A 24237-nucleotide genomic window follows, 5' to 3' on the forward strand; every position below is an offset into this window, starting at 1 on the left:
TTGGAATTTTCTTCTTCTTATTTTTTAAGAATTCTTTTATTGAATTCTTTTTATTGGAATTCTTTTTATTGGAATTCTTTTTATTGGGATTCTTTTACTGGAATGGTTTTACTGGGATAATTTCAATGGAATTTTTTTCATTGGAATTATTTTGATTATTTTTAATCAGAATTATTTTAATGGGATTATTTAATCGGAATCATTTCCACTGGAATGATTTTACTGGAATGATTTTAGTGGAATTACTTAATCAGAATAATTTATCAGAGTTATTTAATCAGAATTATTTTTTAGTAGAGTTATTTTTTACTGGAGGGATTTTATTTGGATTCCTTTATCAGAGTTATTTTTATCGGAATTATTTTTACCAGAATTATTTTTTATCTGAATCATGATTTTATCGGGATTATTTTTACCTGAATTATGATTTTACTGGGATTCTTTTTATCTGAATCATTATTTTATTGAATTATTTTTATTGGGATTATTTTATCAGAATTAATTTTATCAAAATTATGATTTTATTTGGATTATTTTTATCGTGATTATTCTATCAGAATTATTTTTATCTGAATCATTATTTTATGGGGATTATTTTATTGGTATTTTATTTTTATCAGAATTATTTTATTTGGATTATTTTATCAGAATTATTTTTATAAGGATTAGTTTATTGAATTATTTTTATTTGGTTTATTTTATTTGGATTCTTTTATTAGGATTATTTTTATCAGAATGATTTTTCTGGATTATTTTATTTGGATTATTTTTATTGGAATGATTTTATTGGATTCTTTTATTTGCATTATTTTATTGCATTATTTTATTTGCATTATTTCCACCTGATTCATTTCGGGGTTCATTTGGGGGGGTCGGGGAATTTTTATTCTATTTTTTAAAAAACTCGAAAAGACAAAAAAAGGAGGAAAATTCCCCCCCAGAAGAGACCGGGGACCCCCAAAAAGGGGGGAGACCCCAAAAAAGGGGGGAGACCCCAAAGGGGGGGTCCCCAAAAGCCATTTATGGGGGGCGGGGCAGAGCCCCCAAATTCGGGGTTTTCCCCCCAAACTTTCCCCGCTTTGCACAGGGACCCCTCGCCCCCCGCCCCCCCCGAGGCGCAGCAATACCGGGGGACCCCTCCCCAATTTCGGGGGGCTCGGGGGGGCCCTGACCCCAAAATCCCGATTTTATTTTGGGGGGGGTCCCCATTTCTGGCCCTGCTGTAGCACTGGGGGGGAGGGGGGGGTCACCCTGGGGGGGGGTCTGACCCCTCCCCCACCCCCCCCAAACCCCATCCCAATTTGGGGAGGGGTCGCGCGGGGGGGGGCGGGGTCGTGCAGAGCTTTTATTTTTGTACCGGCGGCGGCGGCGCTGAAAATGGCGGGAATTGTGGGGAGGGGGGACCCCGAAACCCCCCCAAAAAAACCCCAAAACCCTCGCGGGGGGGCCGGGGGCGACCCCCACCCCCCCTAACCCATCCCCCCCCCCCCAACCTTGTCAGCCCCTTCTCCCGCCAGCGGCTCCAATAAAGCGGAGAAGGAAACGAGCCCGGGGGTCCTTCTGGGGTCTGGGGGCGTTTGGGAATTTTGGGGGGATTTTTGGGGGTCTCCGATTTCTTTTTTTGGGGGAGCGTCACCGCTGTGGTGGTCTTGGGGATCGCGGGTGGGATCTGGGTGCATTGGGGAGGGGTCCTGGGGGGTTTTAGGGGGGGTCCTGAGGGGGGTCTGGGGTCTCCCCTGCCCGGAACTATCGCGGGCCGGAACGGCCGCGGCGGGAGCGCGGGGCCGGAGGGGGAACGGACCGGGCGGAACCATCGCGGCCGGAGCGCGGGGGGAGCCGGTGCCGAGCGGGACCGGGACGGTACCGGGAGGGCCCCGGGGGCGGGGCAGGACCGGAGGGGTCCCTGGGGGCGGGGCCTTTCCCGGCAGAGCGGGGTCGGTACCGGGACGGTTCCGGCCGGTACCGAGCATCCCTCAGAACCCGCGTGTTCCGACCCGGCAGCGAGACGGTCCAGAATGGACGAGCCCCGGCCCCACGGTGAGTCCCGAGATTCCCCCGGTTCCGGTTCCGGTGTCCGTTCCGCCGGTGACCCCCCCGGTCCCCTCAGACCCGCAGGCGGTTCCGGAGCCGCTGTCGGGAGGCTCCGTGACGGTGCCCGAGCTCCCCGGGGACGGGGACGGTGCGGGCACGGCCCAGGTGGGTCGGGGGTCCCTGGGGCTGGGCTGCCAGGTAACCCAAAACCCCAAAAATGTACCCCAAAATGTACAAATGTACCCCAAAAATGTACCCCAAAATGTACAAATGTACCCCAAAAATGTACCCCAAAATGTACCCTGAGAAATGCACCCGGGCTGGGGAGGGGGGGAAATAAAACCAAAAAACGGCTCTGGGGGGGGATAAACCCCCAAAATGTACCTGGAAGAGGGGAAATAAACCCCAAAATTCACCTGGGGGTGGGGGAATCAACCCCAAAATGTTCCTGGGAGGGGGCAATAAAGGGGCTGGGCCTGGGGGAGCCCCCCAGAGACCCCCAAACCTCGCTGGGCTGTGAGAACCCCAAATAAAAACGGGGAGATCCCAATTGGTGCCCTGGGATTTTGGGGAGCCCTCTGAGATTTGGGATCCTCCAGGGATTTTTGGGATCATCCTGGAATTTTGGGGATCCCACAGGGATTTTGGGATCCCCCCGGGATTTTTGGGAACCCCCCCGGGATTTTGGGATTGTCCTGGAATTTTTGGGATCCCCTAGGGAATTGGGATCCCCCAGAATTTTGAGATTCCCCCCATGGATTTGGGATTCCCCCCGGGAATTTCGGATCCCCATGGATTTGGGATCCCTCGGGGATTTTTTGGGATCCCCCCCGGGATTTTGGGACCCCCCCGGCATTTGGGGACCCCCGAGCGCCCCCAGGGCTTTTCGGGACCCCCCTGCGGACCCCTCAGGTGTGAAACCCTCCCGTTTATTGAGGCTCCAGCCGGAGCGATCCCGCTCGGCCCCGCCCGCCCCGATCGGGGCCAAACCCGCGGATTTTGGGATTTTGCAGATTTTGGTACATTCGGCCCCTTCCCGGCGGGGTTCCCATCCCGGGGGGGGTCCCGGGGGGATTCTCACCCCCCCCCCCCCCAATCCAGCGGTAAAAAACGGCCCCTCCCCCCCTTCCCTGCCCCCCACCCCGCCCAAAAACAAAAAACCAAAAAAACACAAAAAAACCCCAAAAAAAACCCAAAATCCCCTGTGGAGCGGGTGGGGGGGGGCAGGGAGGGACCCCCGGGGCGGGCAGGGGGGGGGGGGGTCCCTGTGTCCCCGATTTTGGTTTTTGTCTCGTGGGTGGGGCCGGGGGGGCCCTTCAGCTGCCGTAGTGCATCGTGTTGGTGGTGATGGACATGGGGGACGCCATGGAGATGGGGGGGCCGCCCATGGTGAACTGGCTCTGCAGGGGCGGGTAGTGCGAGCTGGAGCCGGCGGTCTGGGCGCTCGAGGAACCTGGGGGGCACACAGGGAAATGGGGGTCAGTGGGGGCACAGAAGGAAATGGGGGTCAGTGGGGGCAATGGGGGTCAGTGGGGGCACTGGGGCACACACGGTACAGGGGCGGGTAGTGCGAGCTGGAGCCGGCAGTCTGCGCGCTCGAGGAACCTGGGGGGCACACAGGGAAATGGGGGTCAGTGGGGGCACAGAGGGAAATGGGGGTCAGTGGGGGCAATAGGGCACACAGGGTACAGGGGCGGGTAGTGCGAGCTGGAGCCGGCGGTCTGGGTGCTCGAGGAACCTGGGGGGCACAGAGGGAAATGGGGGTCAGTGGGGGGCATGGGGGGCACAGGGATCAATGTGGGGCAATGGGGAACATGGGGGTCAATGGGGTACAGAGGGTCAGGGAGCAATGGGGGCAATGGGAGCAATTGGGGGCAATAGGGATCAGTGGGGCACAGGGGGGTAGTGCGAGCTGGAGCCGGCGGTCTGGGCGCTCGAGGAACCTGGGGGGCACAGGGAAATGGGGTCAGTGGGGGGCACAGGGATCAATGGGGGTCAGTGGGGCATTGGGGGTACACAGGGTACAGGGGCAGGTAGTGCGAGCTGGAGCCGGCGGTCTGGGCGCTCGAGGAACCTGGGGGGCACAGGGAAATGGGGGGCAATGGGGGGCAATGGGGCACACAGGGTACAGGGGGTCAGTGGGGCACAGGGATCAGTGGGGCACAGGGGGGCAGTGGGAGCTGGAGCCGGCGGTCTGAGCGCTCGAGGAACCTGGGGGGCACAGAGGGAAATGGGGGTCAGTGGGGGGCACAGGGATCAATGGGAGGCACTGGGGAACATGGGGGTCAGTGGGGCACAGGGGGTCAGTGGGGCACAGGGATCAATGGGGCACAGGGGGGTAGTGCGAGCTGGAGCCGGCGGTCTGTCCGCTCGAGGAACCTGGGGGCACAGAGGAAAACGGGGGGCAATGGGGGGCAATGGGGGGCAATGGGGGGCAATGGGGGGCAATGGGGGGCAATGGGGAACATGGGGGTCAGGGGGGCACACAGGGTACAGGGGGTCAATGGGTGCTGGAGCCGCCGGTCTGTCCGCTGGAGGAACCTGGGGGCACAGAGGAAAACGGGGGGCAATGGGGGGCAATGGGGGGCACTGGGGAAATGGGGGTCAATGGGGCACACAGGGGTCGGGGGGGCAGTGGGAGCTGGAGCCGGCGCCACTCTGTGCACTGGATGAGCCTGGGGGGCACAGGGGGCAATGGGGGGCACAGGGGGGTTCATTTGGGGAGGGGGCTCGGGGGTACCTTGCACGATGCCCGTGCTCATGATGGAGCCCATCCTGGAGTGGGTGTGGTTCACGATGCCGGTGTTGGCTGGGGGGGGGGGGGCACGGTGAGGCTGGGGGGGTGTGAGACCCCCACCCTCATTGTGAGACCCCCACCCTTACTGTGAGACCCCCACCATCATTGTGAGACCCCCACCCTTACTGTGAGACCCCCACCCTTACTGTGAGACCCCCACCCGAGTCCTGAGACCCCCCACCCTCACTGTGAGACCCCCACCATCATTGTGAGACCCCCACCCTCATTGTGAGACCCCCACCCTCACTGTGAGACCCCCACCCTCATTGTGAGACCCCCACCCTTACTGTGAGACCCCCACCCTCATTGTGAGACCCCCACCCTCATTGTGAGACCCCCACCCTCACTGTGAGCCCCCCACCCTTACCGTGAGCCCCCCACTCACCCAGGGGGATCAGGTTGTTGTGCCCCACGTTGGAGCCCCCGGCGATGACGCTGCTCAGGTCATAGGCAGCCGGCATTCCTGCGTGGGGAGGGGGTCAGGGACCCCCCAAAATGGGGGGTGACCCCCCCAGGACCCCCCAAACCCCCCCCAGAGCCCCCAGACCCACCGGCCACGGCCATGCCCGTGCTCATGTTGTAGCTGCTGCCCGTGCTCCACATGTTCTCTGACGGGGACGTGTAGTGGGAGCCGGGGGGGGGCGAGGGGGTCGTGCCCGTGTACCTGGGGATGGGGAGGGGGCGTCAGGGCTTGGGGGGGGTCCCGGGGGGGCCCCCCGGCCCCGCAGCCCCCCCCGGCCCTACCTGAAGAAGGGATTTTTCAGGTCCAGCAGGTTGGAGGATTTGGAGCCCGTCTGGTCCACCTGGGCCACGATGCTGATGTCGTAGCTCTGTCTGGGGAGGGGGGCACACCGTGAGACCCCTCCCCAAAACACACCTGAGACCCCCCCCAAATACACCTGAGAGGGGCTGGGACCCCCAAATGGGGACACAGAGACCCCAAAGTGCCCCTGAGGGGTCCCAGCAGCAGCAGCTGGGTCGTGGCTGCCCCCCCCCAGTTATAAAAACAGCCCCAAAACTGGGCCAGGGCCCCCCCCCCAGCCCTGAAACTGGGCCAGGGCCCCCACCCGGGCCAAAGTGGGCCAGGAGAGCCCCCCCAGTCCCAACTGGGCCAGGAGAGCCCCCCCAGCCCCCAGCCCAGCCCCAGAGGCAGCAGCGGATCCAGCACGGCCCAAACCAGGACACGGCTGGGGGGGATTGGGGACCCCCCAAACCTGCCCCAAGCCCCCCAGATCCCCCTGCACCCCCAGAACTGCCCCAAATCCCCTCAATTCCCTCCTAGACCCCTCCCCAAGCCCCCCAGAGCCCCCTGCCCACCTCTTGTTGGCGATGAGCAGGCAGGTCCCTGAGAGCGTGTCGCCTGTGCACCCCCAGAACTGCCCCAAAGCAGCCCCAAATCCCCTCAAAATCCCCCCAAATCCCCCCAAACAGCCCCAAAGCCCCCCAGTCCCCCCTGCCCACCTCTTGGTGGCCATGAACAGGCAGGTCCCTGAGAGCGTGTCACCTGTGCAACCCAGAACTGCCCCAGAACTGCACAAATCCCAAAAATCCCCCAAATCCCTCAAAATCCCCCAAATCCCCCAAACAGCCCCAAAGCCCCCAGACCCCCTGCCACCTCTTGTTGGCGATGAGCAGGCAGGTGCTGAGAGCGTGTCGCCTGTGCAACCCCAGAAATGTCCAAAGCAGCCCCAAATTCCTCAAAATCCCCCCAAATTCCCTCAAACTCCCCCCAAAATCCCTCAAAATCCCCCCAAAGCCCCCCAATCCCCCCTCCCCACCTCTTGTTGGCGATGAGCAGGCAGGTCCCTGAGAGCGTGTCGCCCGCCTTGGCGAAGAGCGGCGACTGGAACAGGCAGCGCACCTGGTACCAGTGGGTCAGCGGCTCCGTGGGGGCCGTGGAGAGCCACACCGTCATTCTGGGGGGGCACGGGGGTCAGGGGGGCTCGGACAGAGCCCCGCCCACCCCCGGGACCCCTCCCCAAATCACCCACATGGAGCCGATGAAGGCCACGTCGAACCAGAAGGCCAGGCCGTGCACCAGCCCCGAGTGCAGCATGTGGAACTTGAAGGGGATTTCTATCCTGGAGGACACGGGGGGTTAGTGGGGGGCGGGAGGAGACCCCCGGGACCCCCCCCCAATCCCCCCCAGGTGTCTCTCACCTGTGCAAGTCGCCCTCCTTGGCTTCCAAGAAGTTCACGGTGTATTTGACGGATTTGGCCATCAGAATCCGGATGTCGAAGGTGTCCTGGGCAAGGGGGTGGGCAGGGGGGTTTGGGAGCGTCCTGGGGGGCTCAGAGACCCCCAAAATGGGCAAGAGCCCCCCCAGAGCCCCCCAGGGTCGCTCACCACCACGGGCTGCCTGAAGTACTCGTCCACGGCGGCGCCGCGCAGAGCAGAGAGATCGACGCCGTGGAACGAGGGCTGGTACCTGGGGAGAGCAAACTGGGAATACTGGGAATACTGGGAATGCTGGGAATACTGGGAATACTGGGAATGGGGATTGGAGACTGGGAATGGGGATCCCAAACTGGGAATGGGAACTGGAACTGGGAATGGGGACTGATCAATGCCATGGAACGAGGGCTGGTACCTGGGGAGAGCAAACTGGGAATACTGGGAATACTGGGAATGGGAATGGGAACTGGGAATGGGGATTGGGAACGGGGATCCCAAACTGGGAATGGGGATTGGGGATCCCAAACTGGGAATGGAAACTGGGACTGGGAATGGGGACTGATCAACGCCGTGGAATGAGGGCTGGTACCTGGGGAGAGCAAACTGGGAATACTGGGAATACTGGGAATGGGGAATGGGGACTGGGAATGGGGATCCCAAACTGGGAATGGGAACTGGGACTGGGAATGGGGACTGATCAATGCCATGGAACGAGGGCTGGTACCTGGGGAGAGCAAACTGGGAATACTGGGAATGCTGGGAATACTGGGAATGGGGGGTGGGGAATGGGAATGGGGACTGGGAATGGGGATTGGGAACGGGGATCCCAAACTGGGAATGGGAACTGGGAATGGGGACTGATCAATGCCGTGGAACGAGGGCTGGTACCTGGGAATGGGGAATGCCAAACTGGGAATCCTGGGAACTGGGAATGGGACTGGGGAGTGGGAATTGGGATTGGGAATGGGGGTCCCAAACTAGGAATGGGGACTGGGAACTGGGAACGGGAACCGGGAATGGGAACAGGAAACAATGGGGACTGGGGAGTGGGAATTGGGAATGGGGATCCCAAACTAGGAATGGGGACTGGGAATGGGACTGGGGATCGGGAATGGGAACAGGAAACAGTGGGGACTGGAGAGTGGGAATGGGGAGTGGGAATGGGGACTGGAACTGGGAATGGAAACTGGAAACAGGGACTGGGACTGGGCCCGGCGGGGCTCACCAGAAGTTGGCCTTGGTGAACTGCTCCATGTAGAGCTGCTCGTCCGTGAAGGGCGCCAGGTGCACGTCCCCGATGGTGGGGAACATGTTCCCTGCGGGAAGGGCAGCCTTGGAGCCCGGGGGGTCCCGCGGCCCCCAGGGACCCCCGGGGACCCCCCCTGCGCTCACCACTGGGCTTCAGGTACTTCTTGGCGTGCAGGTAGCTCTCGAGCATGCGCTCGTTGAAGAGCATGTAGCCCATGGGCTCCGAGATGATGATGTCCACCTGCTCGGGCAGCGACACCTCCTCCACCTTGCCCGGGATCACCACGATGCGCTCCGTCAGGTTGTTGCTCTTCACCAGCACCTGGGCAGGGGGCAAGGGGAGGGGTCGGGACGTGGGGAGACCCCCGGGGTCGTGGGGAGACCCCCAGGGTCACCTCGGCCATGGTGCAGAGGGTCAAGGGGAGGGGTCACGGAGGGGGTCAGGCCGTGGGGAGACCCCGGGGTCCCAGGGACAGCCCTGGGCTCACCTCGGCGTGCTGGGCCATGGTGCAGAGGGGCAAGGGGAGGGGGTCCCGGGGAGCCCCCCAGCTCACCTCGGCCATGGTGCAGAGGGGCAGGGGAGGGGTCCCAGGGAGCCCCCCAGCTCACCTTGGCCATGGTGCAGAGGGGCAAGGGGAGGGGTCCCGGGGAGCCCCCCAAACTCACCTCGGCATGCTGGGCCATGGTGCAGAGGGTCAAGGGGAGGGGGTCAGGCTGTGGGGACACCCCCAGGCTCACCTCGGCGTGCTGGGCCATGGTGCAGAGGATCAAGGGGAGGGGGTCCCAGGGAGCCCCCCAGCTCAGCTCGGCCATGGTGCAGAGGGGCAGGGAAGGGGGTCTCATGAAGCCCCCAGCTCACCTCAGCGTGCTGGGCCATGGTGCAGAGGATCAAGGGGAGGGGTCCCGGGGAGCCCCCCGGCTCACCTCAGCATGCTGGGCCATCGTGCTCGCCTCCACCGCGTAGATCTTGCGCGCCCCGGCCTGCGCCGCGAAGAAGGAGAGGATGCCCGAGCCACAGCCCACGTCCAGCACGATCTGGGGAGGGAATGGGGGCAGCTGGGAGCCTCAGGGAGCCCCAGGGTCAGCCCCTGCTGGATGCTGCCCTGAACCCAGCCAAAAAACCCCCAAAAACCCAGCCAGAAACCCTCAAAAACCCAGCCAAAAACCCCCAAAAACCCAACCAGATTCCCCCAAAAACCCAGCCAGATTCCCCTCCAAAACCCAGCCAGATTCCCCCCAAAACCCAGCCAGATTCCCCCCAAAACTCAGCCAAAAACCCCCAAAAACCCAGCCATAAACCTCCCAAAAACCCAGCCAGATTCCCCCAAAAACCCAGCCAAAAACCCCCAAAAACCCAGCCAAAAACCCCCAAAAACCCAGCCAAAAACCTCCCAAAAACCCAGCCAGAAACCTCCCAAAAACCCAGCCAAAAACCTCCCAAAAACCCAGCCAGATTCCCCCCAAAACCCAGCCAGATTCCCCTCCAAAACCCAGCCAAGAACCCCCCAAAAACCCAGCCAAAAACCCGCCAAGAACCCAGCCAGATTTCCCCAAAAACCCAGCCAGATTCCCCCGAAACCCAGCCAGATTCCCCCGAAACCCAGCCAGATTCCCCCTCCAAAACCCAGCCAAAAACCCCCAAAACCCAGCCAAAAACCCCCAAAAACCCAGCCAAAAACCCCCAAAACCCAGCCAGATTCCCCTCCAAAACCCAGCCAAAAACCCCCAAAACCCAGCCAAAAACCCCAAAAACCCAGCCAAAAACCCCCAAAAACCCAGCCAAAATCCCCCCGAAACCCAGCCAAAAACCCCCAAAAACCCAGCCAGATTCCCCCAAAAACCCAGCCAGATTCCCCCCGAAACCCAGCCAGATTCCCCTCCAAAACCCAGCCCAAAACCCCCAAAAACCCAGCCCAAAACCCCCAAAAACCCAGCCAAAAACCCCCAAAAACCCAGCCAGATTCCCCCCAAAACCCAGCCAGATTCCGCCTCAAAACTCAGCCAGATTCCCCCAAAACCCAGCCAAAAACCTCCCAAAAACCCAGCCAAAAACCCCCAAAAACCCAGCCAAAAACCCCCAAAAACCCAGCCAAAAACCCCCAAAAACCCAGCCAGATCCCCCCAAAAACCCAGCCAAAAACCCCCCAAAAACCCAGCCAGATTCCCCCCGAAACCCAGCCAGATTCCGCCTCAAAACCCAGCCAGATTCCGCCTCAAAACTCAGCCAAAACCCCAGCCAGATTTCCCCAGAAATGGAGCCAGATTCCCCCAAAAACCCAGCCAAAAACCCAGCAAGATTCCTCCAGAAATGGAGGCAGATTCCCCCTAAAACCCAGCCAGATTCCTCCCTAAAACCCAGCCAGATTCTCCCTAAAAATGGAGCCAGCATTCCCCCCAAACCCCAGCCAGATTCCTCCCCAAAAATGGATCCAGATGCCCCCAAATCTCAACCAGACCCCACCAAAACCCAAGCCAGGCTTCCCCCCCTAAAACCAGGCCAAAGATCTGACTCGACAAAAACGGAGTCAGATCTTCCCAAAGCAAGCCGAATCCCCCCAAAACGAGCTGAACCCCCCCAAACGAGTGAACACCCCCAAATGAGCGAAACCCCCAAAACGAGTTGAACCCCCAAAAGAAGCCGAACCCCACCGACCTTGTCCTTGAAGTCGCTGTGGTTCTCAGGATGCGCGTGGTAGTCCGTGCGCAGTAGTCCTGATATGTTCTGCTGTGGCAGTACCTAGAACTGCCGGACAGACGGACAGGCCGTGACCCCCCCGGCCCCGGGAGCGCCCCCCCAGCCCTGGAACAGCCCCCCAAAATTGGGGGGGGGGTCCCCACCTGGAAGTACTGCACGGCCGAGGACTCCTCGGTGCGCTCGCTGAACACCGAGCGCTCCGTGTTGTGCCCGCGCCAGTCTTCAGGGTTGAGAAGAGCAGAAATCTGGGGGGAAAGGTAAGTGGGGTCACCGGAGGTCCGGGCGTGGGAGGGGAGGCTCCTCACCGGGGGCGCCGAACTGCACACACGTGTTGCAGCCAGCGTGATATGAGTTGCCCCACGCGGCTGCACGGTGTCGCGCGAGACGAGGAACAGACAATCTATCGGGGGGCGAAGGAGAACGGGGGGACGGGGGGTACGGGGGGATGGGGAGGGGAGGCGGGGGGGGGTAACAACGTGGGGGATACCAAGAACTGGAGACACGGTTGGAAAACGGGAGAAATGGGAAAGGAATGGGATTGAAACGGGGATGGATATCGGCGAAACGGAAGTGAAAACGCACACACTCGGGAATGGGGGGAAAAGGAAAAGACGGGGGAAGGAACGGGGAAAAAGGGAATGGGGGGATGGGAATGGGGGGAAATGGGGGGAAATGGGAAAAAGGGAATGGGGGAATGGGAAAAAAGGGGAATGGGGAAGGGAAATGGAAAGGAATGGAAAGGGAAATGGGAAAAAGGGAAAGGTGGGGAAAGGGAATGGGAATGGGGAAAATGGGGAAAAGAACGGGAATGGGGGGAGATGGGAATGGGGAAGGGAAAGGGATGGGGGAGATGGGAATGGGGGGAATGGGAAAAGGGAATGGGGGAAAGTGGGGGGGAAATGGGAAAAACGGGAATGGGGAAGGGAAATGGGGAAAAATGCGGGGGAAATGGGAAAAACGGGAATGGGGGAGATGGGAATGGGGGGAAATGGAATGGGGGAAACGGGAATGGGAGGGGAAATGGGGAAAAACGGGGGGAAATGGGGAAAATGGGAAAAACGGGAATGGGGGGAGATGGGAATGGGGGGAGATGGGGGGAAATGGGAAAAATGGGAATGGGGGAGATGGAATGGGGGGGAAATGGGAAGGGGAAGGGAAATGGGGAAAAACAGGGGGAAATGGGAAAAACGGGGATGGGGGGAAATGGGGATGGGGAAGGGAAATGGGAAAAAATGGGGGAAAAATGGGGAAAACGGGAAAAACGGGAATGGGGCAGATGGGAAAAATGGGGGGAAATGGGAAAAATGGGAATGGGGAAAAACAGGAATGGGGGGAGATGGGGGGAAATGGGAAAAACGGGAATGGGGGGAGATGGGAATGGGGAAGGGAAATGGGGAAAAACGGGGGGGAAATGGGAAAAACAGGAATGGGGGAGATGGGAATGGGAAGGGAAATGGGGAAAAATGGGGGGAAAGGGGATAAAGGGGGGGGAAATGGGAAAAGTGGGTGGGGGAATAGAGGGGAAAGGGGAAAAATGGGGGGAAAAATGGGAAAAATCAGAATGGGGGGAAATGGGGAAAAATGGGGGAAAATATTGGGAAAAAACGGGAATGAGGAAGGGAAATGGGGAAGAATGGGAATGGGGAAGGGAAATGGGGAGAAATGGGGGGAAATAGGGAAAAATGGAAATTGGGGGGGGAAACGGGAATGGGGGGGAAACGGGGAGAAAGAAAACAGGAAAGGGGGGGAATGGGCAAAAATGGGAATGGTGGGAAAAAAAACCAGGAATGGAGGGAGAAAATGGGAAAAAATGGGAATGGGGAGAGAAAAACGGGAATGGGGGAAAATGGGAATGGGGAGAATAATGGGAATGGTGGGGGGAAAACGGGAAAAAGCGGGAGCGGAGGGGAAAAATGGGAAAAAGTGGGAATGGGGGACACAAAAATCGGGAATGGGGAAAAGGGAGAGGAGGGAGAACGGGGCGGGAAAACCGGGAGGGACAAGGGAGGGGACAGAGAGAAAAGTGAGGGGAGCGCCGGGCCCGAAGCGTCCCCACAGAGCGGGACCCAGCACAATTAACCTAATTAACCTCTAATTACCGCGGGGAGGGCTCCTAAAGCACGGCCCGGGGGGGGGGGGGGGGCAGCCGGAATTGCCGTCAGAAATGGGGATTTGGGGATTTGGGGGTCGCGGGTGGGACGGAACGGGACGGAGGGGCTGGGGCGGCCCCGGGAGGCAGAAACGGGAGCGGGAACCGGGAACGGCCCCGGAGCCATCCCGGGAGCGGCAGCGGCCCCGCGGTGCCCCCGGGCCGGTAAAACCGGACCCGGCCGCTTCCCAAAAATTGCCGGTTTGCCCCGGGGGTCCGGCGGCCGCGGGGAGGGCCCGGGAGCAGCGGCCGGTACCGGTACCGGAGCACCGGGAGCAGCGGCCGGTACCGGTACCGGAGCACCGGGAGCCCGCCGGTACCGGTACCGGAGCACCGGGAGCCCGCCGGTACCGGAGCACCGGGAGCAGCGGCCGGTACCGGTACCGGAGCACCGGGAGCAGCGGCCGGTACCGGAGCACCGGGAGCCCGCCGGTACCGGTTACCGGGAGCACACGGGAGCCCGCCGGTACCGATACCGGAGCACCGGGAGCAGCGGTCGGTACCGGTACCGGAGCACCGGGAGCAGCCACCGGTACCGGGGCACCGGGAGCCCGCCGGTACCGATACCGGAGCACCGGGAGCCCGCCGGTACCGATACCGGAGCACCGGGAGCCCGCGGCGCTCCGGGGGCGGTGGAAGCAGCGGCCGATGCTCCGCGGCTCCCCCGGCCCCGCACACAAAGGCGGCTCGGGAGCGGCTCCGGTTGAGATCGGGCCCGGCCGGTACCGGAGGAGCCGCGGGCCCGGCCATGCAGCGGCCGCCGTGCCTCAGTTTCCCCCCCCAGCCGGTATCGGTGTCAAACCGCGCGTTAATTACGGAATTAGCGCCGCCGTTAATGAGGCCGAGGGGAGGGGAGCGGGGGTCGCACCGACCACAACCGGAGCCGCGGGAACCCCGAGCACAAAGCGCGGGAGGCGCCGGTTTGGGGAGAAAAGGAGGAAAAACCTCAAAGAACGGGGAAAAAATCCAAAGAACGGGAAAAAAACCTCAAAGAACGGGGAAAAGCCCAAAGAATGGGAAAAACCTCAAAGAACGGGGGAAAAAAAAGCAAAGAACGGGAAAAACCTCAAAGAACGGGAAAAGCCCCAAAGAACGGGAAAACCGAGACAAAGAGGAGCCGGCGGCGCCGCCGCCCCCCGCGGGCCCGGAACCGGGGGGTGCCGGAAGGTCACGGAATTGGGGCCGATTCGGGCAAAAGTGGCCGGGACGGGGGGGATGGATGGGAACGAACTTTCCGCCGCCTCCGGGAAGCGCGGGGGCACCGGGACCCCTCCCCAAATCCCGATCTGCCCCCGAGGAGACCCCGGCCCCGGCTGGGGGGGGCGGTGGGGCTGAGACCCCTCCCCCAAAAGTGAAGAACATTTAAAACCCATTGAAAGCCCCCCCCCCGGGCCCCTTTCTGGACCCCCCTCCAGGCCCTGAACCCCCAAACCCCCCCATTCCAGCCCCTGCGCCCCCAGACCCCCCAAACCCCCCCCACCCCAAAGCCCCCATCCCCACTGACCCCTCAGGGCCCCTCCCCGCCCCCTCCCCATCCCCAGAGACCCCCAGGGCCCCTCCCCGCCCCCCCCGACCCCTGAGGGCCCCTCCCCCCTCCCCTCAGCCCCCCACGCCCCCTCCCCCGCCGGGCCCCCCGCCCCTCCCGGCGCACTCACGGCCGTAGAGGGCGATGGCGGCGCTGTCGGGGCCGGTGCGGACCTCGAGGCGCAGCGGCTGCTGCTCCTGGTGCCGCTGGATCTCCCCGTTCGCGTCCCCGACCGTGAGGAGCCGCACGCCGGGGAACACCGACACCGCGGCCATCTTGGACCGCGCCGCGCCCCGCCCACCCGGGGCCCCGCCCCCCGACCCGGCCACGCCCACCCCCGACCCGGGACACGCCCTGAAATGGGCACGCCCATCCCGTCGTGGCCACGCCCCCAAATCCCGGCGGCGGGAAGGGGAGGGTGGCGCCCCCTGGCGGATGGGAGGGCACCGGGAATGAGAACGGGAACGGGACACCGGGAATGGGAGCAGGACACTGTGAATGGGAGACCGGGAATGGGAACGGGACACCGGGACACCGGGAATGGGAACAAGACACTGCGACACCGGCAATGCAACAGCTTTATTTAAGACAATGTGCTGGAGCCCAGGCAGGACCAAGAGGGGGCGGAGGGTCCGCCAGGAGGGCTCCCGGTGACCGGATCTGGGACACCGGGATGCGCTCCCGGCTCCGTGTCCTCACCGGGAAGGTGAGAGGGACAACTGGGACCCGGGGACCCCTCATGGGAATAGCGGCGTCGCGCGGGGACCAAGGGAAGTTCTGCTGGAACAGGAGGTGCGGGGGTGTAGACTGTGGGGGCTCCGAGGTGCGATTGAAGGGTCCGGGTGGATTTGGGGATCTGGGGTCACGGAGTCCTGGTGCTGGCGTGGAGGGTCCGGCCTTAGCAGGGCAGCAGGGCAGCAGGGCAGCAGGGCAGGACTCTCCGCATCTGCCTTTCAGGAGCTCCTCCTGGGCACTGAGCCCCCCAGGGGTTCCGAGACCCCCTCCAACATCGCCAGATTATGACCACAGCCCCCAGCAGCAGCAGCAGCCCAACGACCAACACTGGGAGGAGCCAGGAAGGATCTGGAAGGGAGATACAGAGGGGATCACTGGGATCAGGTACCGGGATCCAGTACAGGATCCAGAACCAGGATCTGGCACTGGGACAAGGATGAACCAGAGGGGGCACCCGTACCGTTCTGTGAGGTCCTGGCAGTAGTGATGCGGGCTGACACTCAGCATCGCCCAAATCTGGGGAGAAAACCAGCAGCTTCAGCTCCAGGCCAGCCCTGGGATGCGGGATGGGGATCCCCCCGCGTTTCCCTGCACCCACCAGAGCTCCCGATGGCAGGGCTCAGCTCCGACTCCAGCCACGTGCTGCCGTTGTGGCTCTGGTACCGGCAGCGGAAGCAGACAGCAGCTCTGGACAGGGGAAAATCGGCCCAGCCCTGGTTGGTAATGACGACAATATTCTGTACAAAGATCCCTGAGATTTCCTGGAGGAGCTCGAAGCTGCCAATGGAGAAGCCTGGTGGGGCCAGGCAGCGCATCCGGAAGGGTTTGTGCTTGGGGGGCAGCCGGAGCAGCACCGGTGCCGGGAGGAGCCTCGGGGTACCGGAACCACGGTGGGAACCCCGAGGGGAGATCCAGGGGAAAGCTCCGACATCCCAGAAGGAATCCTGGGGGGAATTCTGGTGGGAATCCTCGCCGGAATTCTGGCGGGAATTCTGACCAGGATCGTTACCCATCTGGCTCGAGCACAGGGTCAAGACCGCAGCCAGGAGAGGCAGAAATGCCAAATTCATCGCCATCTTCATCCTCCTCCTGCTCTATGAGATCATCAGGACTGAGGGATCATCTGGGAAGTGCCGAGATCAACCAGGAAGAGCCGGGAAGGGCCAAGAAGAGCCGTGGGAACTGGGAACTGCTCGGGGTGCAGTAGGGAAGTGTCTGCTGAGCCGCAGGATGTGGGGTTTTTGTGGTTCTTTGCACTATTTATTTATTTATTTTTTGCAACCAAACCTTCAAGCTTTGGGGGGGCAGGGAAGTGCAGCTGCTCCAGGCTGGGAACAGATTTCTGCGGTTGGCACCCAAAATTGTAGTGATCTTAAAAAGGAATGGATGGAAGAGGGGAGCCTGGACCCCCAAATCTGCCCCAGGGACCCCAAAAGCTGACCTTGAACCCCAAAATCTGCCTCAAGACCCTCCAAATCTGCCCCCAATTCCCCAAATCTGCACCAAATTGCCCCCAGGCCTCGCGCGGCGCATTCCAGTTCTGCTAGGGGGCGCTAACCCCGCGTGCTGAGGAGGGGGTGGGCCCAAATTCACGCTGGCCAATCAGAGCTCAGGAAGGCAGGGAAGGATCAGCCAATGAGAGCGGAGGGGGAAGGAGAGGACCCCGCGTCTCGGGCAGCCCCGACGGCGCCTGAAAAACTCCGGGATCGGCGACTGCGGGAGCCACCGGGATCCTCCACCGGGATCCTCCACCGGATCCGCCAGCAGGATCCTCCACCGGGATCTGTCAGCGGGATCCTCCACCGGGATCGCTCTCAGGCGGGGTCCTTGGGTCACCTCCCGCCTCAGGCACCGCCGTAGGCAGCCCCACGGGGGGTCCTTCCTGAGGGGCGTTGCGCGGCGATGGCGGCGCCCATGGCGGATCCCGGCGGGATTTCCGTCCCAAATTTCGCCGATTCCCGGGGTTCGCTGCCGTGAATCCCGCCCGGGACTGGGGTGGATCCCCCCGGATCCAGTCCCGGTGCTCGGGGTGGGTCCCGCGGCTCCCCCGTCCCGACGCACTCAAATTAAGTTTGGGATTATTTAACCGGTTTTTATCCGTTCCGCACGGAATTCCCCCCGGGAACGGGAGCGGGACCGGGCTGGATCCTGTGGGAACGGGGGCAGCACCCCATCAACCCCCCGCCGCCCGGAATTCCACACCTCACTCGGTTTTGGATTTTTTTTCCCTTTATTCGGATTTTTTTGCCGGTTTTTAGTTCATTAATGGGACGCGGAGCGGAGGCACTTCGGGGGGACCCCCGGGGGGGGCCGGAGCCGCCCCCCCAAAACCGCCCCCGGCTCGTTAATGGATTAATTGGCCCCCCCGAGCCGGGGGGTCGTTAAGGCACCGGGGCCGGGGGGGGGTCGGAAAAATCCACATTATTGCTGGGCCGCCATTTGTTCCTTTTTTTTTTTTTTTTCCTGGTTTGTTTTTTGTGTTTTTTTTTTTTTTCTTTTTCCCCTCTTTTTTTTTTATGGGTTTTTTTTTTTATACAATTAATACAAGTCTGTAAAAATATTTACAACCTCGGCTCCCGGCGGAGCGGGATCGGGAACGGGGCGGGGGAGGGGGAGAAGCTTCCAGAGCAAAGCCCCCTCCCCCACCCCGGGGGGCCGCAGCTTCCTCCCCCTCCCCCTCCTCCTCCTCCTCCTCTCCCGGGTAATCCCGGGATGAAATTCCTGAGGTTCTCAGGGAATTGGGATCGGTGCTCTGGGAATTCCAGTGTTTTCCCTTGCTCAAAAACCCCAATTCTTTAAAAAAACCCCAAAAACCAAAAAAAAAAAAAAAAACAACCAAGAAACCCCAAATCCCTGGGAGGGGGCGGAGGGGGAGCCGCGGGTGAGTTTGGGGCAAAATCCCCGGAATTCGGGAACAGAGGAGGAGGAGGAGGAGGAGGAGGGGGGAGGAAGGCAGAGGCGGGGCCGGGCCCTCCCTCCCCCCTCGGGAATTCTCACAAAGTGCAAAGTTCCCAAAATCCCAAAAAAACACCGGGGGGGCCCCGGAGCTGCCAGGATCAGCTGCAGGGACCTGCCCGGAGCTGCCCCCGACGGGACGGGAACGGGGGGATCAGCCCGGGATGGGATCCAGGATCAGCCCCAGGATCTGGGATCAGCCTGGGATGGGATCTGGGATCAGCCCCAGGATTTGGGATCAGCCTGGGATGGGATCTGGGATCAGCCCCAGGATCTGAGATCACCCCAGGATCTGGGATCAGCCCCAGGATCTGGGATCACTGTGGGAACACCCCAGGATCAGCCCCAGGATCTGGGATCACCCTGGGATGGGATCCAGGATCAGCCCTGGGATCACCCCAGGATCTGAGATCACCCCAGGAACGGATCCGGGATCACCCCAGGATCCAGGATCAGCCCCAGGATCTGAGATCAGCCCGGGATGGGATCCAGGAACAGCCCTGGGATCACCCCAGGATCTGGGATCACTGTGGGAACACCCCAGGATCAGCCAGGGATGCGATCTGGGATCAGCCCCAGGATCTGAGATCACCCCGGGAAGGAATCCGGGATCACCCCAGGGATCACCCCAGGATCTGAGATCACCCTGGGATGGGATCCAGGATCAGCCCAGGATTTGGGATCACCCTGGGATGGGATCCAGGAACAGCCCAGGATCTGAGATCACCCTGGGATGGGATCCAGGATCAGCCCCAGGATCTGAGATCACCCTGGGATGGGATCCAGGATCAGCCCCAGGATCTGAGATCACCCTGGGATGGGATCCAGGATCAGCCCCAGGATTTGGGATCAGCCCGGGATGGGATCCAGGATCAGCCCCAGGATGGCTGCGGGCTGGCTCTGGGTTGTTTTTTCCCCGTTTTTCCCGTTTCTCCCCCGTTTTTGCCCGTTCCTCCCGTTGCGGGGCGCTGTTGGTGGCGCGGGGCAGGGTGAGGAGCCCGCGGGTCCCGGGTTAATCCAGCAGGGAGGGCTCGGCAGGGCGGATGATGGTCGGGCGGCTCGGGGCCGCCGGGGGCCTCCTGTGGGGGAACGGGGGGGGCTGAGGGACCGGGGGGGTCCTGGGGGGTCCCAGGGAGACCCAATGGATTCCAGTAGAACCTGGTGAGATTCCAGCGGGTCCCAGCCCACCCCCAGATCTCAGAGGATCCCAGCCCTCCACAATGGATCCCAGTTGCTCCCAATGGACCCCAGTGGTTCCCAGCCCTCCCCAGTGCAATCCCAGTGCAATCCCAATGGATCCCAGTGGATCCCACCCCTCCTTAATGGATCCCAGTGCAATCCCAGTGTATCCCAGCCCTCCCTAATGGATCCCAGTGTAATCCCAATGGATCCCAACCATCCCCAGTGTATCCCAGTGCAATCCCAGTGCAATCCCAGTGTCTCCCAGCCCTCCCCAATGGATCCCAGTGGATCCCGGCCCTCCCAATGGATCCCAGCACAATCCCAGTGCAATCCCAGTGTCTCCCAGCCCTCCCCAGTGGATCCCAGTGCAATCCCAGTGTAGTCCCAATGGATCCCAGTGCAATCCCAGTGTCTCCCAGCCCTCCCTAATGGATCCCAGTGTAATCCCAATGGATCCCAACCCTCCCCAATGGATCCCAGTGCAATCCCAGCACAATCCCAGTGGATCCCAGTGTCTCCCAGCCCTCCCCAATGGATCCCAGTGCAATCCCAGCACAATCCCAGTGCAATTCCAGTGCAATCCCAGTGTCTCCCAGCCCTCCCCAATGGATCCCAGTGTAATCCCAATGGATCCCAACCCTCCCCAATGGATCCCAGTGCAATCCCAGTGTCTCCCAGCGCAATCCCAGTGCAATCCCAGTGTCTCCCAGCCCTCCCCAATGGATCCCAGTGTCTCCCAGCCCTCCCCAATGGATCCCAGTGCAATCCCAATGGATCCCAGCCCTCCCCAATGGATCCCAGTGCAATCCCAATGGATCCCAACCCTCCCCAATGGATCCCAGTGTCTCCCAGCCCTCCCCAATGGCTCAGTGCAATCCCAGTGTCTCCCAGCCCTCCCCAGTGTCTCCCAGCCCTCCCCAGCGTCCCGCAGTGCACTCCCAGCACGGTCCCACCTGGGCACGCCGGGCGGGATGCCGGGCGGGATGCGCGCGGGCCGGGCGGGGATCTGGGGCGGGGCCGCGAAGGGGTCGCTGGCGGCAGCGGCGGCGGCGAAGGGGCCGAGGCGGGACGGGATGGGGGGCGCGGCGAAGGCGGGCGGGGCCGGCCCGGGCGGGGCCCCCCCGGGCAGCGGCAGCAGCGGCGGCCCCGGGGCCGGGGCGCGCAGGGACGGGGGGCGGCCGGGGGGCAGCAGGGCCGAGGGCGGCCGGCGCTGCGGGGGCGGGCTGCAAACGGAACCGGGGTGTAACTGGTTATGTGGGGTGGACACGGGGTGGGAACGGTCAGTGGGGTGGATGGACACGGGATGGGAACGGTCAGTGGGATGGACACGGGATGGGAATGGTCAGTGGGGTGGGATTGGTCATTGGGATGGACATGGGATGGGAATGGTCAGTGGGATGGACACGGGATGGGAACGGTCAGTGGGGTGGGATTGGTCAGTGGGATGGATGGACACGGGATGGGAACGGTCAGTGGGGTGGACATGGGATGGGAATGGTCAGTGGGGTGGACATGGGATGGGAACGGTCAGTGGGGTGGGATTGGTCAGTGGGATGGACATGGGATGGGAATGGTCAGTGGGATGGACACGGGATGGGAACGGTCAGTGGGGTGGGATTGGTCAGTGGGATGGATGGACACGGGATGGGAACGGTCAGTGGGATGGACATGGGATGGGAATGGTCAGTGGGGTGGATATGGGATGGGAATGGTCAGTGGGTGGGATTGGTCAGTGGGGTGGGCACGGGATGGGAACGGTCAGTGGGGTGGGAATGGTCAGTGGGATGGATGGACACGGGATGGGAATGGTCAGTGGGGTGGACATGGGATGGGAATGGTCAGTGGGATGGGTGGACATGGGATGGGAATGGTCAGTGGGGTGGGATTGGTCAGTGGGATGGATGGACATGGGATGGGAATGGTCAGTGGGATGGACATGGGATGGGAACGGTCAGTGGGGTGGATGGACATGGGATGGGAACGGTCAGTGGGGTGGGATTGGTCAGTGGGATGGATGGACACGGGATGGGAATGGTCAGTGGGGTGGACATGGGATGGGAATAGTCAGTGGGATGGACATGGGATGGGAATGGTCAGTGGGGTGGACACGGGATGGGAACGGTCAGTGGGATGGATGGACACGGGATGGGAATGGTCAGTGGGATGGACACGGGATGGGAACGGTCAGTGGGGTGGATGGACACGGGGTGGGAACGGTCAGTGGGGTGGGATTGGTCAGTGGGACGGACACGGGATGGGAATGGTCAGTGGGGTGGATGGACACGGGGTGGGAATGGTCATTGGGATGGACATGGGATGGGAACGGTCAGTGGGGTGGACATGGGATGGAAAACGGTCAGTGGGGTGGGATTGGTCAGTGGGATGGACATGGTGGGGCTGGGATCGGTCAGTGGGATAGGAACGGTCACCGGGGACGGACATGGGCTGGAATGACCCAACCCCTACCAGGAACACCCTGACATCCATGGGAACACCATCAATCATTCTGGAATCCCACTGGGAACACCTAAAACCCCCTGGGAACACCTTAAGCATCACCTCTGCCAATACCCCAATCCCACTGAAAACACCCTCCATCCCTCTGGGGAACACCCCAAACCCCCCCGGGACCCCCCGTGCCCAGCCCCACCTGTGGCCGGCCGCGGGCTGCAGCCAGGTGTCGTCCACGGGCGGGGGCACGGGCGTGGACACGGTGCTGGTGCTGATGTCGCCGATGATGGCCAGCGCCTCCTTGAGCGCGTGGTACATGCGCAGCATCTCGTCCCGGCGCTGCGCCTGCTCCGCCGACTCCTCCATCAGGCTGCCCTGGTCCGACGACGAGTACAGGAAGGCCAGCAGCTCCGAGTGGATGAAATCCTTGGTCTGGGGACACCGGGGAAGGGATGGGATGGGATGGGCTGGGCTGCTGAGGGGGTTGGAGCGCTCTGGTTTGGGGGAATTGGGGCACATTGGGGTGCAAGTTGGAGGTTTTGGGATGTTTGGGGTGGGTCCTGGTCCCTGTCCCTGAGTGCCCCTGCACAGCTCTGAGGCAGCTCCTCAAGGAGGGGACACCACACCCTGTGCCTTGTTTGGGGGAATTGGGGCACATTGGGGTGCTTCCACAGCTCTCCAGACTCTTTTCCATGGTCTCCATCCCCTTTTCCCCTCTCCCATCCCCTTCTCCCTGCTCCCATCCCCTTTTCCCTGCTCCCATCCCCTTTTCCCCGCTCCCCATCCCCTTTTCCCTGCTCCCCATCCCCTTTTCCCCCCTCCCATCCCCTTTTCCCCCTCCCCATCCCCTTTTCCCCTCCCATCCCCTTTCTCCTCCTCCCCATCCCCTTTTCCCCCTCTCCCATCCCCTTTCCCCCCCCCATCCCCTTTTCCTCCCCTCCCCCATCCCCTTTTCCCTGCTCCCATCCCCTTTTCCCCTCCCCATCCCCTTTTTCCCTGCTCCCATCCCCTTTTCCCCCTCCCCATCCCCTTTTTCCCTGCTCCCATCCCCTTTTCCTGCTCCCATCCCCTTTTCCCCTCCCATCCCTTCTCCCCCTCCCATCCCCTTTTCCCTGCTCCCATCCCCTTTTCCCTGCTCCCATCCCCTTTTCCCCCCTCCCCATCCCCTTCTCCCCTCCCCATCCCCTTTTCCCCTCCCATCCCCTTTCTCCCCCCTCCCCATCCCCTTTTCCCCGCTCCCATCCCCTTTTCCCTGCTCCCATCCCTTTTCCCCGCTCCCATCCCCTTTTCCCTGCTCCCATCCCCTTTTCCCTGCTCCCATCCCCTTTTCCCTGCTCCCCATCCCCTTTTCCCTCCTCCCCATCCCCTTTTCCCTGCTCCCCATCCCCTTTTCCCCCCTCCCCATCCCCTTTTCCCTGCTCCCATCCCCTTTTCCCTGCTCCCATCCCCTTTTCCCCCCTCCCCATCCCCTTTTCCCTGCTCCCATCCCCTTTTCCCCGCTCCCATCCCCTTTTCCCTGCTCCCATCCCCTTCTCCCCCTCCCCATCCCCTTTTCCCCTCTCCCATCCCCTTCTCCTCCCTCCCCATCCCCTTTTCCCTGCTCCCATCCCCTTTTCCCTGCCCCCATCCCCTTTTCCCCCTCACATTGTTGATCATGAGGTGCATGATGGTCTTTGGCATGAGGTCCCGGATGGATTTGTTGATGATCCCCACGTAGGAGTCCACGAGGTTGCGGATGGTCTCCACCTGCCTCTCCAGCTGCGGGTCCATGGAGAAGGTGTTCTCCTGGGCGCCGTCCTCGCTCTCCGTCTGCAGAGGAAGGGCAGGGTCAGCCCTGGGGGTGGGGGGGGGGGGCAGGAGGGGTCCCCCCACCCCAGGAGGGTTTGCCTGGCTCCACTGCCACCTTTGGGGTCATTCCAGAGCCCGTTCCCAGCCCCATTCCCATCTTTGGGGTTATTCCAGAACCCCATTCCCATCCTGGGGTCATTCCAGAGCCAATTCCAGAGCCCCATTCCCATTCCTGGGGTCATTCCAGAGCCAATTCCCAGCCCCATTCCTACCCTTGGGGTCATTCCAGAGCCCCATTCCCACCTTTGGGGTCATTCCAGAGCCAATTCCCAGCCCCATTGCCACCTTTGGGGTCATTCCAGAGCCTGTTCCCAGCCCCACTGCCACCTTTGGGGTCATTCCAGAACCCCATTCCCATCCTGGGGTCATTCCAGAGCCAATTCCCAGCCCCATTGCCACCTTTGGGGTCATTCCAGAGCCCCATTCCCATCCTGGGGTCATTCCA

The 24237-nt window shown here is 61.4% G+C and overlaps 3 protein-coding genes across 3 annotated transcripts in view; all 3 read right to left on the reverse strand.

Moving 5' to 3' along the window:
* Positions 1–3210: 3210 nt before the first annotated feature.
* CARM1 (coactivator associated arginine methyltransferase 1) lies at positions 3211–14931 on the reverse strand. The gene is given in 18 exon segments (XM_064737326.1): positions 3211–3484; positions 4772–4840; positions 5214–5291; positions 5380–5492; positions 5573–5662; positions 6607–6744; positions 6820–6909; positions 6989–7074; positions 7176–7257; positions 8230–8320; positions 8397–8574; positions 9177–9287; positions 10906–10995; positions 11091–11192; positions 11272–11289; positions 11291–11347; positions 13773–13782; positions 14748–14931. Coding segments are annotated over 18 exon segments (1689 nt in total). The 5' UTR covers positions 14897–14931; the 3' UTR covers positions 3211–3347.
* Positions 14932–15184: 253 nt separating this feature from the next.
* Positions 15185–16530, reverse strand: LOC135460469 (uncharacterized). Its single transcript, XM_064737320.1, has 3 exons — positions 15955–16530; positions 15817–15872; positions 15185–15704 (listed from the first exon to the last, which is right to left on the reverse strand). Exons 1-3 carry the CDS (start codon positions 16436–16438, stop codon positions 15639–15641), a joined length of 606 nt encoding a protein of 201 aa, XP_064593390.1. The 5' UTR covers positions 16439–16530; the 3' UTR covers positions 15185–15638.
* A 1037-nt stretch (positions 16531–17567) lies between these two features.
* The window catches only part of DNM2 (dynamin 2), a 39573-nt gene continuing 32903 nt past the window's right edge, over positions 17568–24237 (reverse strand). Inside the window, 4 exon segments of the mRNA XM_064737273.1 lie at positions 17568–19390; positions 20447–20716; positions 22144–22376; positions 23589–23753. Of these exon segments, the coding sequence (XP_064593343.1) occupies positions 19324–19390; positions 20447–20716; positions 22144–22376; positions 23589–23753 (735 nt within the window). The 3' untranslated portion in view covers positions 17568–19323.

This window comes from Zonotrichia leucophrys, unplaced genomic scaffold (genome assembly GCF_028769735.1).
Source record: "Zonotrichia leucophrys gambelii isolate GWCS_2022_RI unplaced genomic scaffold, RI_Zleu_2.0 Scaffold_48_389894, whole genome shotgun sequence".
NCBI lineage: Eukaryota > Metazoa > Chordata > Aves > Passeriformes > Passerellidae > Zonotrichia > Zonotrichia leucophrys.